The sequence below is a fragment of the Cotesia glomerata genome, unplaced genomic scaffold, assembly GCF_020080835.1.
Source record: "Cotesia glomerata isolate CgM1 unplaced genomic scaffold, MPM_Cglom_v2.3 scaffold_146, whole genome shotgun sequence".
NCBI lineage: Eukaryota > Metazoa > Arthropoda > Insecta > Hymenoptera > Braconidae > Cotesia > Cotesia glomerata.
The window spans coordinates 1-15,094 of NW_025401842.1; the positions used below are offsets into that span (position 1 = coordinate 1).

The following is a 15,094-nucleotide window of genomic DNA, read 5'->3' on the forward strand; positions in this document are numbered from 1 at the left end:
AACAGATTTGTGGGTTCAGCCATCCCATGCTAAGTTGCAAATTTCGTAGACTCTTAGAACTTTGTTTTGGAAGCCTGTTTCGACATTGGATAGATGGAGGTTGTGGGTGGCGCTGGTGGTGAATTATTGATTTGAGACTCACTCCGCCATTTCCACCATTTTGAATCCCTGCACCATTTTTTAAATCACCGCCATTTTGAAGATCCACCATCTGGTGGCTGCTATCCACCATTTTGAATCCACCATCTGACGGTGGCTGCTATCCACCAGATCACCATCTGGAGGCTGCCTCTTTGGATCAAGCCATCTGGTGACTGCCATCCGCCATCTGGTGGCTGCTATCCGCCGTCTGGTGGCTGATATTTTAGACTCCACGCCATTTGAATCACACCATCTGGTGGCTGCTAATCCACCATTTTGAATCCACCATCTGGTGGCGGCTATCCACCATTTTGAATCAGCTATCTTAAATCAGCCATTTTGAATTTAAGGTTCAACATTTTTGAGGTTAGCATACCCTGGCAACTGTTAACCCACCTTCGGCTCCAGCCATAACTCGTTAGTCAGGGATTACGCATTTGGGTACGCCGCATGTATCAATGTTTTATACTGCATTCCAAAATGAAGCTAGCGATCAACTCTTGCAGTAGAGAAGATTTGACATCAACACCGCTCCGGTGACAGCTTCCTTCATGGCGGTAGGCTGACGTCATTCAGACAAGTCTGAACCTGTTCAGAAGGTCGCGCAAACTTGCGTAGTTCTCTTTTGTTCCTAGCCTTGCTGCGTATTGGAGGAGTAGTCATCTCAGTGGGTTTTAGACCTGTTTGCTGTGAAAAGGGGTGGGGAAATTTTCTGCAGATGAGACTGACCATTCTGTTTACAGGAATTTTCTAACTGCGTAGTAGACGTCATCAGACAAAGTCTGTGAGCCTCAGGTCGCGTAGTTTCTGTTCCCCTGGCTCCTTTGCGTGGCCGGGTGACAGACAGGTTTGAACCTGTTTAAGATTCATAGCTTTCTGCGCAAGTTTTTCTTTCCTATTTCTAACTGCGTAGTAGATGATAACGTCCATCAAACCGGTTTTTAGGCAGAGAAGTGGGAGGCCCACGAATCAGGAGGCTCATACCATTCGTTTTCTTGACGTCATCAGACAGGTTTGAAGACCTGTTTAAAGTCATAACTTTAACGTTTATTTCTAACTGCGTAGTAGGAGAACGTCATCAAAACCGGTTTTAAAATTGAGAGGAGTGGGGGGTAACTGTGGTATCTTACTATAAGCAGCTCCCCGAGGCATTACTCGCCAAAAGGAGAGTATGTCTCCAGTGAGAAACATCTCTCATCAGTAGAAGCTTGAGTGTTCGTATTGCTAGCAGGAGTGAAGTTCGGTGTTGCGTGGAAGTACGGAAGAGTATGGTCCAGTGTGCAAAACTATTGTGTGCATAAACTATAGTCAGGTAATTGCCAAAAAGCTTATTATTATTCATAAACTGTGATCAAATTGTTTAAAAACATTGTGTTTTATATTTCATAAGTCCGATTTTTAAAAGCTATGACTCTAGGTAAATGAAGTCCAAGTGATACTAAAAGAAACATTATATACTTAAGCTGTTGTCTCGTGTAAATTCAGTGTGGCATAAAACTATTGTGCCAACCTATAAAGAGAGTCCTTTCAAAAAGAGGTGGCGCAACTACAAACAGTGAGCATAACCTCTAAAGTGAACCTGACCTCTAAGGGGTAACATAACTCAGTGTTTTTTAATCCTGACTGTAAACCAGTAAATGAGCAATGGGCCAGGGGGTGTATCTTTCAAATGTTTTGGCAAACACTCATCATTTCTCAAAAACTTGATGAGGCACTATTACATTCTTGGACTCTGTTGGGAGCAACACGATGAACATCATCTAATTCACAGTGATGAGTGAAGATACTTTCAACAATATTACTGGATCACCAGGACATTCAAGGTAGAACCAGTGTTCAGCTTTTACAGCCACAACCAACTTGTGGTTTGCATGAATGGAAGTTCTCCAGACTCAGGCCTTCAGTAGTTGGTGAGTCTGGGGGTCAAATGACGGGACTTGGAGAATCTTTGCTGGATATTGTGCTTCAGCGTCCTGAGGTCCATTTCTCGAGCCTCAGGGACATCTCGTCAATCAACAAGGTTGAGTCGTGGAGATCTGAAGCGGGGGTTGAGAGTAGATGTGGGGTAGCTGCACATTCAAAACGAAGATGTGTAGAAGAGGCAGTCTTTCACCAATGCCAAAGCCCGTATGATTCTCTTCAAGGGTTCAGGACCAAACGATGGTGACTATGTCAAGATTAGCACCAACTCTGGTGGAACTCACGTAATCGGGCCACCGAGGGATATTGTCAGAAGCGATGGATTTTGACATCCGGGGCAGTGGTGAGGGTTGCCTGTGGTGTGTCCCAACCGCCTTATCACAGTATTGGTTTGACCCTCGAGTTATCGTCACTTCAGATGGAATTAAGTGTGAGGGGCAATTCAATTTCCAATTAAGCTTAATATCATTTACAGAATGAATACATTAACATGTGATGCCCAGATTCTGCAATTCAGCTGAATTAAAGAGATCTGAAAAAAGTACCATTATTTGACTTCGAGTCCGGCTTACAAGCAATTTGTTTGGCCAGTTAAAAAGTGTTAATTTTACTGATAATTTAAGATAATGACGGGGTCTATCACTTTTTTGCATGGATACAATACTTTCTGGATGATACAATTCAGTATCTCTAGATGGTCGGTGTTTGACTTCAGAATGTTGTTTAGGCACCAAAATACTAGATTGTTTTACAAAACCGCTTGAGATCCACATGGATTTTCTGAGTGAAAAAAATAAAGTACTGAGTGAAGATTTTAGTCCAAAGATACTGTACCAAGATTTGGTTTTACACCGGATCTTGGAATACGCTTGAACTAGGAGATGATGAAAAAGACAGTTGATAAACATAATTTCTGTGACATTAACTTATATCAACTAGCGATAACACACTTTCAAATTTGAGATTAAAATCGTTCACCTGATTTGCATCGGCTGGTTTGTTCAACGATTAAGGTCATGGCTCACGGACTTTGAAAAGAATTTTAAAAGAATCTATTAAAATGAAACCTTTAACCAAAGAGCAACAAGATAGAACACTGCCGAGCAGCTTCCAACTGTGACTCACATTTATGAAAAACAATCACTTCTGCTGAATAAAGTCTATGAATCATTGATACTTCAGGGTAAGCTTATGAAACTTGGCTCATAGCAAATCATGTTAATTATCAAATCACCACAATGTTTACTTGAAATTTGTCGTTTACGACTACTTTAATTAAACCCTTAGCTTTATTTGAGGGTGGCTCAAGCATGACACCCAGATCAAGCCAGAGCGTTACAGGCTTTCTTTAAATCAGTTGCTTTCAGGTCTATTTGTGACTCTTTTAGATTGCGGCCTCAGCTTAGAAAAATTAAGCACCGCCTTGATGACAAGGAGAACAAAACCCAGATTACGCGACTACCACTACCCTGTTGAACAAAAATTTACTTAGCAACAGCGGGGTGTATTCCACGTAATAATTGCACATTGATGGTATTGACAGACTAGACACACAGTTACTGACAGAGTAGTACATTCAAAATTAACAAGCTTCAACTATTTCTGATGACGATTATGCTTTTGCTCAGTGGTTTAAAAGCCATACAATCACAACTCCCCATTTTCATACAGCACCAGAAGGTCTTTTCGAACTCAGTTAAATAAAGTTAAAAAAGCATACCGGTGTAGAACTTGAACTATTTACTGATTCCTGAGATGCTTTGCCTTTTTCATTTGAAAAGGTGTTCGCGATGGGGCACGATGTGTGCTATTGTGGACATGCTGAAGCCAACAAATCATACATGAATAAAGATTTTGATCCAAGCAAAGAAACTGGACCTTGCTGATTGTACTTCACCTGAGCATGTAAAACAATTTGTATGGTGCTCGGGATGTGCATGTCTATTTACCCAAAGCTGTAAAATTTTGAATGGGTTGAAGATGTAGATAATCGTAGAATCAAGCTTTCAATGATGATGAGGTAGCAGGCTACATCCTGAAGGTAGAGCTTCACTCATCCTGAGAAATTACATGATCCTACACAAATGGCATCTCTGCCTCCTGAACATTTATACCACCTGGCAGCAACTTACAACAAAAATTAGCACAACAACTCAGTATGATTAAGACTAATTATGTAAATATTATTATAAGAATTTGAAACAATGTTTTAGATTTAGCTTCTAGAACTCTTAAGAAAATAATAGTCTTGAAGTTTGAGCAAATTGCACTGGCTCAAATCATAGCATTGATAAAAAGTAATACTTTGGAGCATGCTTCTGCAAAAATGAGATTTGAAGAAAAAAATTCTTTATAAACTAATGAACTAATGCAGGTTTTCTTGAAAGACAGAGAACATGCTGAAAATGCATAGCAGTTTAAGCCAGAACAAAGTGGCTTAAGGTCCGATACAATGTATCCGGGATCTAGTGTGTGCAGACTTTCATACATCTCAATGCTATTAGAGCGAAGATGTTATAGTTGAACCCTAAAACAAAGTAAAGAGTTTACAGCTTCAACAAACCTAATTTATATAGTAGGATTTCAGTATTAGATTCTATCCAAAACTTATATTTCATGACTTTCATTACAATTATGTTATGAAAAAATTATGAAAAACTTCAAAATTATTGCGTACACACTGATACGAGATAGTTTAATTTACTCAACTTAATGTACCTGACATCTAGAAGATATCAAACATTGATATCTCGCGGTTAGATACCTCCGGGATTCCAATGTCTTACAGCAATGCCTCATGTCCAATAAAAAGGTTCTGGGGCTGCTATGGAAGGACGAGAGAATCAATGGAAGAATCATGTCCGGAATTCGTTGGGTCTCAGAGCCAAATTGTATGCCTTCCGAGAAGAGATGGGATCATGATCCCTGGCAAAAGTATCGGAGGTTCAAACTTTGCTTGAAGGTATCTCCACGTTTGATGACCTCAAAAGATGTCTTTTTGAAAAGCTGCTTATTATTAAGAAAAGAACAGTACGCATGATCAAAAAGTAAAAGCATCAAGTTCATACAATCAAGCAGGGAGAAACTTTCTAAGTTAGTTGACGACAAACGTCAACTCATTGAAGTTGATACCTTGGGGTTACAAAGCGTCCTCCTTAGATTTTAAGAAAAGAAAAAATTGTTGAAGATAACGATGAGTATCAATAATAATAAAAACAAAAAAGTTAGTAATGATTAAAAACAATGTAAATATAAGTTTTAAGGATTTATGTATTATGTTTGTAAATAAAAACAATACAAGTATAATTTTAGTTTACTATATCAGATTGATCCAACTATTATGTTTAGTATCAAAACTCTAACCATTTAACATGTATTTATTTCCAATGCTTCTCTAATTACTTTTCAACGAGATATACATCTGTGGATATTGGACTTTTGCTGAGTTCGGTTGTAAAATCCAATCTTCGGTCATTGATTCCGGTCCTATTCGAGTTTGTTAGCGCGTCGTTGGATTCGTATCTCTGCAACCGACTTGATTGCGTGAAGATTTCTGTTGTCCAGTTTGGTGTGTATCCTTTGTCCAAAAACATGTCGACTTACTGACTGGATCTTTGTCTCCAACTTTCTTGAACTTCGGCTTCGATTTAGTTTTCAGGTGGTTGGGGAAATATATATTTCTTCAACAAAGTTCGTTTCTCCTGAGCAGCGGTAACATCAACAGGTTTCATTTTGATGGTGCCGTGTTCGTCATGTGTTGTGGGTCATTCACCACTTTTCCAGTCCAGCTTGCATCACGAGCCAGCGTACCGCTCTTACATTTTTATTCTTAAGTAATTGAAACGTTCACACATATGGATGCTTGAGACTCTGCTGAATGCTGGAATACAGATTTATCTTGTGTGCTGCTTCATCACAGATCTTTGCAATTCTTTGTTGTAGAACTCTTTACCCTGGATCAAGCATGGAGATTCTTTAGGAACACGACCTTGCTGAAGGACTGATTTCATTGGGTTGCACTAGTGACATCAAAATCGCCTTTCTTTTAGATTTTATTGGAACAGCCCAGGCATACCTTTTGAAAATATATCTATGAGTTGTAAGATTCTGTCATTTTATTGACTGTTGCATATGGAATCATCTCAAACGAATCAGCTTTCTGCCAAGTCTCATCGAGACCTCGGATGTCAACATCATTACGGCGACGTTTATACGTCTCTGCGGAGTCGGTTTGTGTAGCCTTGAGCCATCACTACCTTTTTGTCGTCCATTGAGTTTCTAATGAGATCATTTAATATTATTTTGGTGAGAGGAAAACTTAACTTCCCCAATGGTCAGTCTGTAATCACAGTAGCTGCAATGTTACTATTTCAGAGTGTAAATGTGAAATAATCTCTTTCTGGTCACTGTCTATATTTTTATTCAGTTCAGATATCTGTCTCAGCACAAAGGTATTCAGCGGTCGCTGCATCATGTTCATTTGCAGAAGGATTACCGAGATTGCACAGCGCCTTTTATTCTCAATGTTATAGTTTCCATGCAGTTACAAGAAAACCTCTACCAGCTGGTCCCTCGGGTTGAACCGATCATTGTCCACAGTGGGACGTCCAAATATATCGATGCTCATAGTTGTGAATATTTTGACTGTCAATGTCTGAATGATGTAATTTTCTTTTCTTTAAGAGTAGCAACCCCTGTGCCTCCTCAGCTCTTCTTCAATAATTGACATGATTTCATTCGTGTGACCTGGGATTTACAGCGCAGCTTGAGATGCCATCAGCAGATGCAAACGGATCAATCTAGTCTATTTGGATCATCCGGTATACAGCAGTCCATAGGTGTCTTGGTATGGCGTAATCATATATATTTTGGTAGTCCTCTACATGCTTTTCAACAAAACTGCAAGCAATATATTTTTATACTTGTCTGTTGAATCTCTCAAAATACTTTTACTTCGAATCATAACCTTCCTATGAGCATTTAATCTCTGGATAACCTCCAACTATTTTGTCTTGCATCTATGTAACAAGCGTGTCTTTCGGTGTCTTCTATGAACAATAATTCCAACAACCCAGGATAGATTGTCTGTCTTTGAGGCTGGAGGTTATTGTGTCATCACGGGCCAGGTGCAGGAATCACCCATATGCATTTTCAATTATATTTTCTCTGCGTGTACACCATATCTCACTCATATCATGTCTTTATGCTTTTTACTTCGGAACGCCAAAGCAATGAATTTATAGGAGAATTTTTACGCGCTGGATTATTTGTTGATGTTGGTAGTGAGGCTATAGCAAGTGATGTTCGTTGTTAGTGAACTTTCATCATCTGATATTAAACTGTTCTTTGCATACGCTCTGGATCATCATATAAAGATTTTTCAACTTTTCTGTGTTTTCACCCTCTTGTTTTCTTCTCTTTAAATATTTTCTTCTTTCAAGCTTCTTTTGAAGATTCAAACTAAACTCTGCAGTGGTGTGACAAATATTTAAACATTTCCTCCATAGTTTTCTTTCAGCCGGTATGCTTTACCCAATCCTCAACATCTTATGCTTCCGTCAGGATTTGGCATCACGCTGACTTGATATCTGATGCAGAATATCCTTCTCTGCTTTGAAAATTTCTTCTGAGGCTTTCATGATTATTGGTTAAAGTCTACAGCATGTATGACTATCACGAATCTAAAGTACCTCATGGCGTCATACCAGAATTGGAGCAGTGCGAATCCTTTTCGATACACTGCCACCGAATTCAATTCACTCGTCTCTTATCTATTACCAAATCCATATTTATTCCAAGCATGCCGAGCATAAATCTCTAAATGAGTTGTATGAGATCAGTCTGTGCTGCGACACTGATCATCATAATATGCTTCAGATTCATTTCATCTTGACGGAACCAGCACAGAAAATTTTGCATATCTCTAATCAGATGCTTAGGTATTGACTCGTGTATAAGTTTCAACAGAGGAATGAGAAGCTGTCTACATCTTGTGTCGACCCGGCGTACAGAAAAAGCACTTGATCGTGATCCTGTTTTTCCACCAAGCAACATCATCGAAATATATCATCTGAGAGTACTGAAGCTTATCTTCCAGAATGCTTGCAATTAAAACACCAGTAATTCGCTGAATGTGAGAAGAATCTAATACCATCAATCTGTTTGCAGCAAGTGTATCCTAGAACCGATAATTTTGGTTGGTTAAGGGAGCTTTGGAAGTAGAATGTATACTTACAAACCTCAAACGTTTCGGATGATGTACAATAAGCCACAGCAGAGCATACTGTTGCTCCAGCTTCATGTCGCTTGGAGTTTTCACACCGAAGTTCCTATGAACAATTGCTGATCAAAGTTGATAACTGCAACTGAGCTCACTTGGTTTGAGACTCCATGACTGCTGGATGAGATTCTGGCCTAGGACATATATACGAGCTTACATTTAGATCTCAGCATAAGTCAGTGCTTTATGTGAAATAGTGTCTTAAGAGAGCAGATGTGGTAAAAGGTTTGTTCAACAATATAATCAATAAAAGTCCCACTTGAACTTTCATACCAATCAGGTGCTGCATTGCAGGTGCACAAGGAGTTAGCCTAGGGTTGTCAGGGGTGATCCAGGTATAAAATCCTTTTTTTGACCTGTGGCCGGAAACACGATATAGCTCTTACCGAAAATCGTGAAAAATTTGGAAGCCCGTCACGAGGCTGATAAAAATCTCATGCGAGAAAGCGTGGCAACGATTTCAAGCGAGAATCGCCTGCTATTGGTGAAAGAGCTGCTGCTTGGAGTGTAAGCTTTCAAAATCATGCAGTTAATAAAGACGTTTTCGGTATGGGTCTTAAAAAGAAAACCTAGAACCAAGCAATACCAGCGTAAGACAATTAAAAGAAAAACAATGAAGCGAAAACGACAAAAGCGGCCAAAGATAACCAAAACGCAAAGATAGTCCAAAAAAGAAAGATAGTCAAGCGCAAGTACTACCAAAAAGAAAGAATTTGCTGTTTCCTAAGACAGACAAGTTGATGAAGTCTAAAAAGGGGTCCGCAACCTGGCGTGAGATCCAGCAAGTTAAAACAGCCTCTTGAAGGTGCTCGGAAAGGCTGTCAAGAAAGCTGGTGGGAAGAAAAACGTCCGACTGCCTCGTATTGCTCAGCACCAGTTCCGTCAAAGATTGGCGGAGTACTTTCCATTCCTGATTCCCCTGTTTGCAAGGGTTATCAGCTGCTGGTGCCTGCTAACAGGTGGAGCTACAAGGTGCTGCAAAAAGCTTTGTGAGAATGATGCAAGTGCAGCGAAACACTCAACGTTGTTGAAAAGAAAACGTCACAACTCTCGGAAGATGGAGGAAATAGCTGGCCCAGGTAGAGGATTATACTCTAAAACCTTGTCGAAGTGGTAAGTGGGACTTTGCCTCGAAAACCATACCCAGAGAGAGAAGCTGGTTGCAAGCAAGAAGTCAAAAACCAGTAAGAGCTTACCACATCGAGCACTTGGACTAACATCGATTTATTAAATGTATGCCAAGCTACTTAAAATTCCAAATTTTCAAATGGAGTTTTCATGCAGAAATGATTTTACCAAAAATCTGGACCGAAGATAAAATGAATCTGGCGATTAATAAATTTGGATGATAAACTTGGACCTGGAACTCACTGGGTTGCCTACAAGAAGAATCATGATCAAGTAATTTACTTTGACAGTTTTGGTAATCTACAACCCCCACAAGACTTGATGAAATATCTCGATGTTGGTAGCGTAAAGTACAATCATAAAAGATATCAAGACTTTGATACAATCATATGTGGACATTTATGCCTTAAATTCCTAGCTGGACAACTATAAATTGAAGTGACTCGGGACTATAAGCGTCAGTCATGGCAGAGTCATTCACCTTGACACTATCTGGAAACTCCTCCATACTGGAGGCAAATTATTTTCCACCGATTGAGCTATCACCAACAAAAAATTATGTACTTGGACTTGTTAAGCTTCTGACATTCAATTCAATACCAAATATCGATGTTGATGCTAATAAATTCTATGTGTCATCAAAAAGATCCAAGAGAAGTACAATCAAGAGATTTCAAGAAATAACTATACCGACAGGGAGTTATGAAATTAAAGATATTGAAACTTATATAAACAAGACATTGCCTGAACTGAGTTTCACTTTAAAAGCAAACAACAATGAGTTGAAGAGTGAAATAAAATGTGATCAGTATATAAATTTTGAACCTGAAGATTCCATTGGATCTTTACTTGGATTTACTAAACGTATACTTGAACCTAACACAGCACATAAATCTGATTTACCAGTGAAAATATTAAAAATCAACTCTCTGAGAGTCGAGTGCAATATAACTACTGGGTCATACATCAATGGCGTGAAGAATCATACAATCCATGAATTTTTCCCGAGGGTTCCAGCAGGATATAAAATAGTGGAAGTGCCAACAAACATCATTTACCTTCCAGTCGCCGTACGAGCAATACACAACGTGAGACTCCGCATTGTTGATCAAGACGGAAGAATAGCAAATTTCCGTGGTGAGACTATAACGATAAGACTGCATATAAAGAGTCTGTAATGGGTATCGTATATGAGACAAAGACTGGTAATGGGTATAAAAGGATTGCAGCATGCCCAAAGATCATCAGTCATCATCAAGCTCTGAAAGTGTTAACACATCAGAACGCAGAGTTCCTAAAAAGTCTAGGACTAAAATTACGTGGAAAATTCATAAGATAAAAATAAATTTTTGTTGTCTAGCTTGTGTAATACCATGGCGGAAATCTTAGATATAAAAAAATCGATTATTTTTGATGAGTCTATTGCACACTGTGAAGCTCATTCACACCTGCCATATGCATCATCAACATTCAACAACAGTGATGAAATCAGGATTGCTGTTCAGCATCAAGATCTATGCTTGCTCCCAAGCAAGAGCACATTACATTTTTATGGAAGAATGAGGAAAGCTGATGGTACTGCTGTAAGTGCTACTACAAAGATGATCAACATGGCTGTCTGTCATATGTTTGAAGAGATACGTTATGAGCTCAATGGTGTAGAAATTGACAGATGTAAGAATGTTGGTATTACCAGTGTTATGAAAGGATACGCTTCTCTGAGTCCAGGACAGCAAAATATTCTGGAAAATGCTGGTTGGATTGTTAATGAAGATAGTAACAAGTTGACTAGTGCTAATGGTTACTTTGATGTCTCAGTACCGCTGAGTTTTATTCTCGGATTTGCTGAAGATTATCAACGAGTTATCGTGAATGCTAAGCATGAATTGATACTGATCAGATCAAATACTGATCAAAATGCTTATGCTGTTACCGCTGGGGAAGAAGATGTTTCAATTACGATCCAAAAAATTGAGTGGATTGTACCGTATATAACAATGTCTGACAAGCAAAAAATTGAGGTGTTGAATTACATAACCTCTGATCCAGCAATCCCAATCAGTTTCCGCACTTGGGAATTGTATGAGTATCCACTGCTACCAGCTACAACCAACCACATTTGGTCAATCAAAACAACAAATCAACTCGAGAAACCTCGTTTTGTCATCGTTGGATTTCAAACAGCAAGAAGGAATCAATCGAATCAAAATGCAAGCGAGTTTGACCACTGCAACATAAGAGATATTAAACTCATCTTGAACTCTCAGAGTTATCCATATGGAAATTTGAACCTCAACATTGCGAATAATCAGTATGCATTGATGTATGATATGTACACAAATTTTCAAAGTGCTTACTATGGAAAAGAAGCTGAGCCTCTAATGGCTAAGAAAGATTTTCTGAATAAAGCACCTCTGTATATAATTGACTGCTCCAAGCAGAACGAGTCAATCAAGTCTGGACCTGTGGATATACGACTGGAGTTTGAATCATCAGCACAGTTTCCAAATCAAACTACTGCTTACTGTTTAATAATTCATGATCGTATAGTGGAATACAATCCAATCAGCAGCACTGTGAGAAAACTTACCTAATGGTACAGTTTGATCCCAAACCCACCATACATTACATGTATGTGTGGGACTATGCATCCAGACAAGCGAGAAAAGGTCCATGGGAACAAGCAGCAAGAGACGGAGAACGATTTCGCCGACGAATACAAGAATTAAATAAAATTATTGAACCTGTACTAATCAATAAACTTAATGTAATTAAAAATAGTAAATAAAGAAAAAAACTTTTTTATAATTTTATGTTTTTTAATTATAAACCTTACTATAATAAGCACAAAATAAAAAATTTTAGTATAAACATTAAGTATAAAAATTAAGTATACATATTAATTAAAACTAATATTCGAACACAGATTTTTTAAAATTTCGACAATTGATTTTCCAGTGTGATTGATAAGCTTAAACTTACTGTAGTTGGTTCCAATGTAGTGTAAATTCAAAGTATCACCCAAAATTAAAATTTTCATTTTTAGCATCATGTCGGGATTATTAAGATATTTTTGGTTAGTTGCAGCAGGGAAGAATGTTGAAAAGTTGTTATCCAAGTCAATTTCAACGTTGAGTCCATGATCAGTCACAGCAGTTCTAATTCCGGTTAGTTTATAAGTTTTTCCAGCCTCGAGTTTCCTCATGCGTTTGAATGGTAATCTGCTCTTGGTTTGATCTTCAACATTGATCCGTTTAAATGTTTTTGATCTCTCAATTTCGTATACATCATCAGTAGCAGAATGTTTACGGTAAGGAGCCATTACTGAGATTCTGTCAACAGATTCCAGACAGCAGATTTCAACACCAGGATGTAGATAGCAGAGTCCAGCAGCAGATTTCAGGTAGTAGATTTTGACAGTGAATTTCAGCACCAGGATGCGGGTTTCAGGTAGCAGAGTCACTATGATACTTCACTGTATTTCACTCGTACTTCACACTGTATACTCGTACTTCACTGTATTGAAGTATACCCGCGGCACGCTGCTTTTATAGTCAGGTAATGACGTCATCTATTACGCAGTTAGAAAATTCTAGAATAGTATGAGTCATAATCTAAAAATAGAAACTGCGCAGTTATGGAATATAACCTATCAATCATAAGTTAAATGGCGGGAAAGCATAAACATAACCTAAAAATCATAAGTTAAATGGTGGGAAAGCATAAACATAACCTAAAAATCATAAGTTAAATAGCGGGGGAATTATAACCTATAAATATTGAGATAAAGTCATCAATTACGTAGTAGAGAGACGCGAACCTATTAGATGGCGCCATCTACTACACAGTTCAAAAAATTAACCGCGTAATTTGAAAAACCAATCAAATTATTAACCAAGAAAAATAATTATCCAATAAAATAATCGAGTGGTGGGGGTAAAATCCAGAGATCGGATTATAAAAGGTTGAGTTGATTGTGAGAGTCATCATTCAGTCACTCCTCGTCGTTGAGAGCAGTAATCATGGAGATCATTCTGGATGTTCAAGGATTTAGAGGACCTGATAATCGCTTTATTGTCAAGGAATTGGCCTCAATAACAATTCAACATGATATTGATAATATTGAAGAATTATCATACACGCTATTCCAACCACCATATCACTGGAAGGTGCTACCAGCCAACTATCAACGTCTGAATACCTGGCTGATCCGAAATTATCATGGAATCGGTTGGAACGCCGGAACAACTTCATATTACAAGCTCAAAGAAGTTCTTAATTATTTAACTAATAATAAAAAAATTATTTATGTAAAAGGTGCTGAGAAAAGTTATGGATTCAAAATCACGTTGAATGTAATAAAATTGTAATCGACCTTGAAAATTTTAATTGTCCATCTTTGAAAAGCATGAAAATAAGTAATAACCATTTTTGTAATTATCATTATTGTTTATCTGATTTATGTGCTTTGGAAAATGTAAAAAATTTAAAAGATTGGTTTCTTAATAATCAATAAATTTATTAAAATATGAATTTAATCTTTTTATTTTCCCCGATCAAGTAGTTTTAATTTTCAAAATAAATATATATTTTCAAATAATTTTAAGCTGAATTGATTTTTACTTCACAAGATGACGCTGATTTGACATTATATCTTACCAAGTAATTTTACCTCATAAATAACGTTTTTTAGAATCGAAACTATAGTTCTTGAGAGAAATAATTAGTAATATTCATCTCTGAAGAAGCGCAGATGTTGCTGTATTCCAAAAACAACTTTTCCAAGTGCAATCAAAATACACCACAGTTGATGCTTATTTGACACTAGAGATGGCGTGAGTGTTTGACACTAGAGATGGCGTGAGTGTATGAGTCTTGTCATCGATTAAGCATCAACTGTATATGAAAACTTTACCGACTATCATTAAATTAATTTGATAAAATTACAATAAATTTTTATTTTATTTATAATATTAATAATAAAAAATATTTTCGAATATGAAATTGAGTTATTCTAACAGTTACGAGAAAAATTTTTTATTATTCAAACTGGCTGCTTCTGCGCGCCAAACGTTAACCGGTAGCAGAATTTTGATAGGTTGATATGTTATTGAAAAAATAAATCAATTTTGAACAAATTTTGCATTTAGGTATACTGAAAAATGATTATCATATATATCCAATAATTTCTACATGACAATGTTTATTGTCAATTGGTCATATACATCAAAATACCGACTTGCCGGTTGTGTATAGTGTATCTTTAATAAAAGAACCAATCAGCATGATACGTTTTGGGTCTAAGAGTTTCTATTGGTCGATTTCATGGAACTTTTATAATAGGAAGAAAGAAAATAATGCGTAGATGAAAATTATGTGAAGATAGACAAGCTAAAACTTGTAAAGCGTCAGTTTTGTAAAAACGTTAACAACATTCATAACGTAAGTTATTTTTACTATTTATTGTATAATTTCTCGTCAATTAATAATTGCAATCTATATGTTATCAATATTTTATATTCATTATTATTTAATCATGTCATAAAGTTAATCACTAATAATTATTAAATTAATAACAATAATTTAATTTTCAATAAAAAAATATCAATGCTTGTGTTCAATTAA

The 15,094-nt window shown here is 37.3% G+C and overlaps 1 protein-coding gene across 1 annotated transcript; it reads left to right on the forward strand.

Annotated features, from left to right (window-relative positions):
• The first annotated feature begins 10,842 nt into the window (after positions 1-10,842).
• LOC123273851 lies at positions 10,843-12,063 on the forward strand. The gene has a single exon (XM_044741324.1). It carries the CDS (start codon positions 10,843-10,845, stop codon positions 12,061-12,063), a length of 1,221 nt encoding a protein of 406 aa, XP_044597259.1.
• The last annotated feature ends 3,031 nt before the right edge of the window (positions 12,064-15,094 follow it).

Excerpts from the sequence above, each read along its gene's own strand:
- LOC123273851 (XM_044741324.1), top strand. The coding sequence starts at position 10,843 with ATGGCGGAAATCTTAGATATAAAAAAATCGATTATTTTTGATGAGTCT.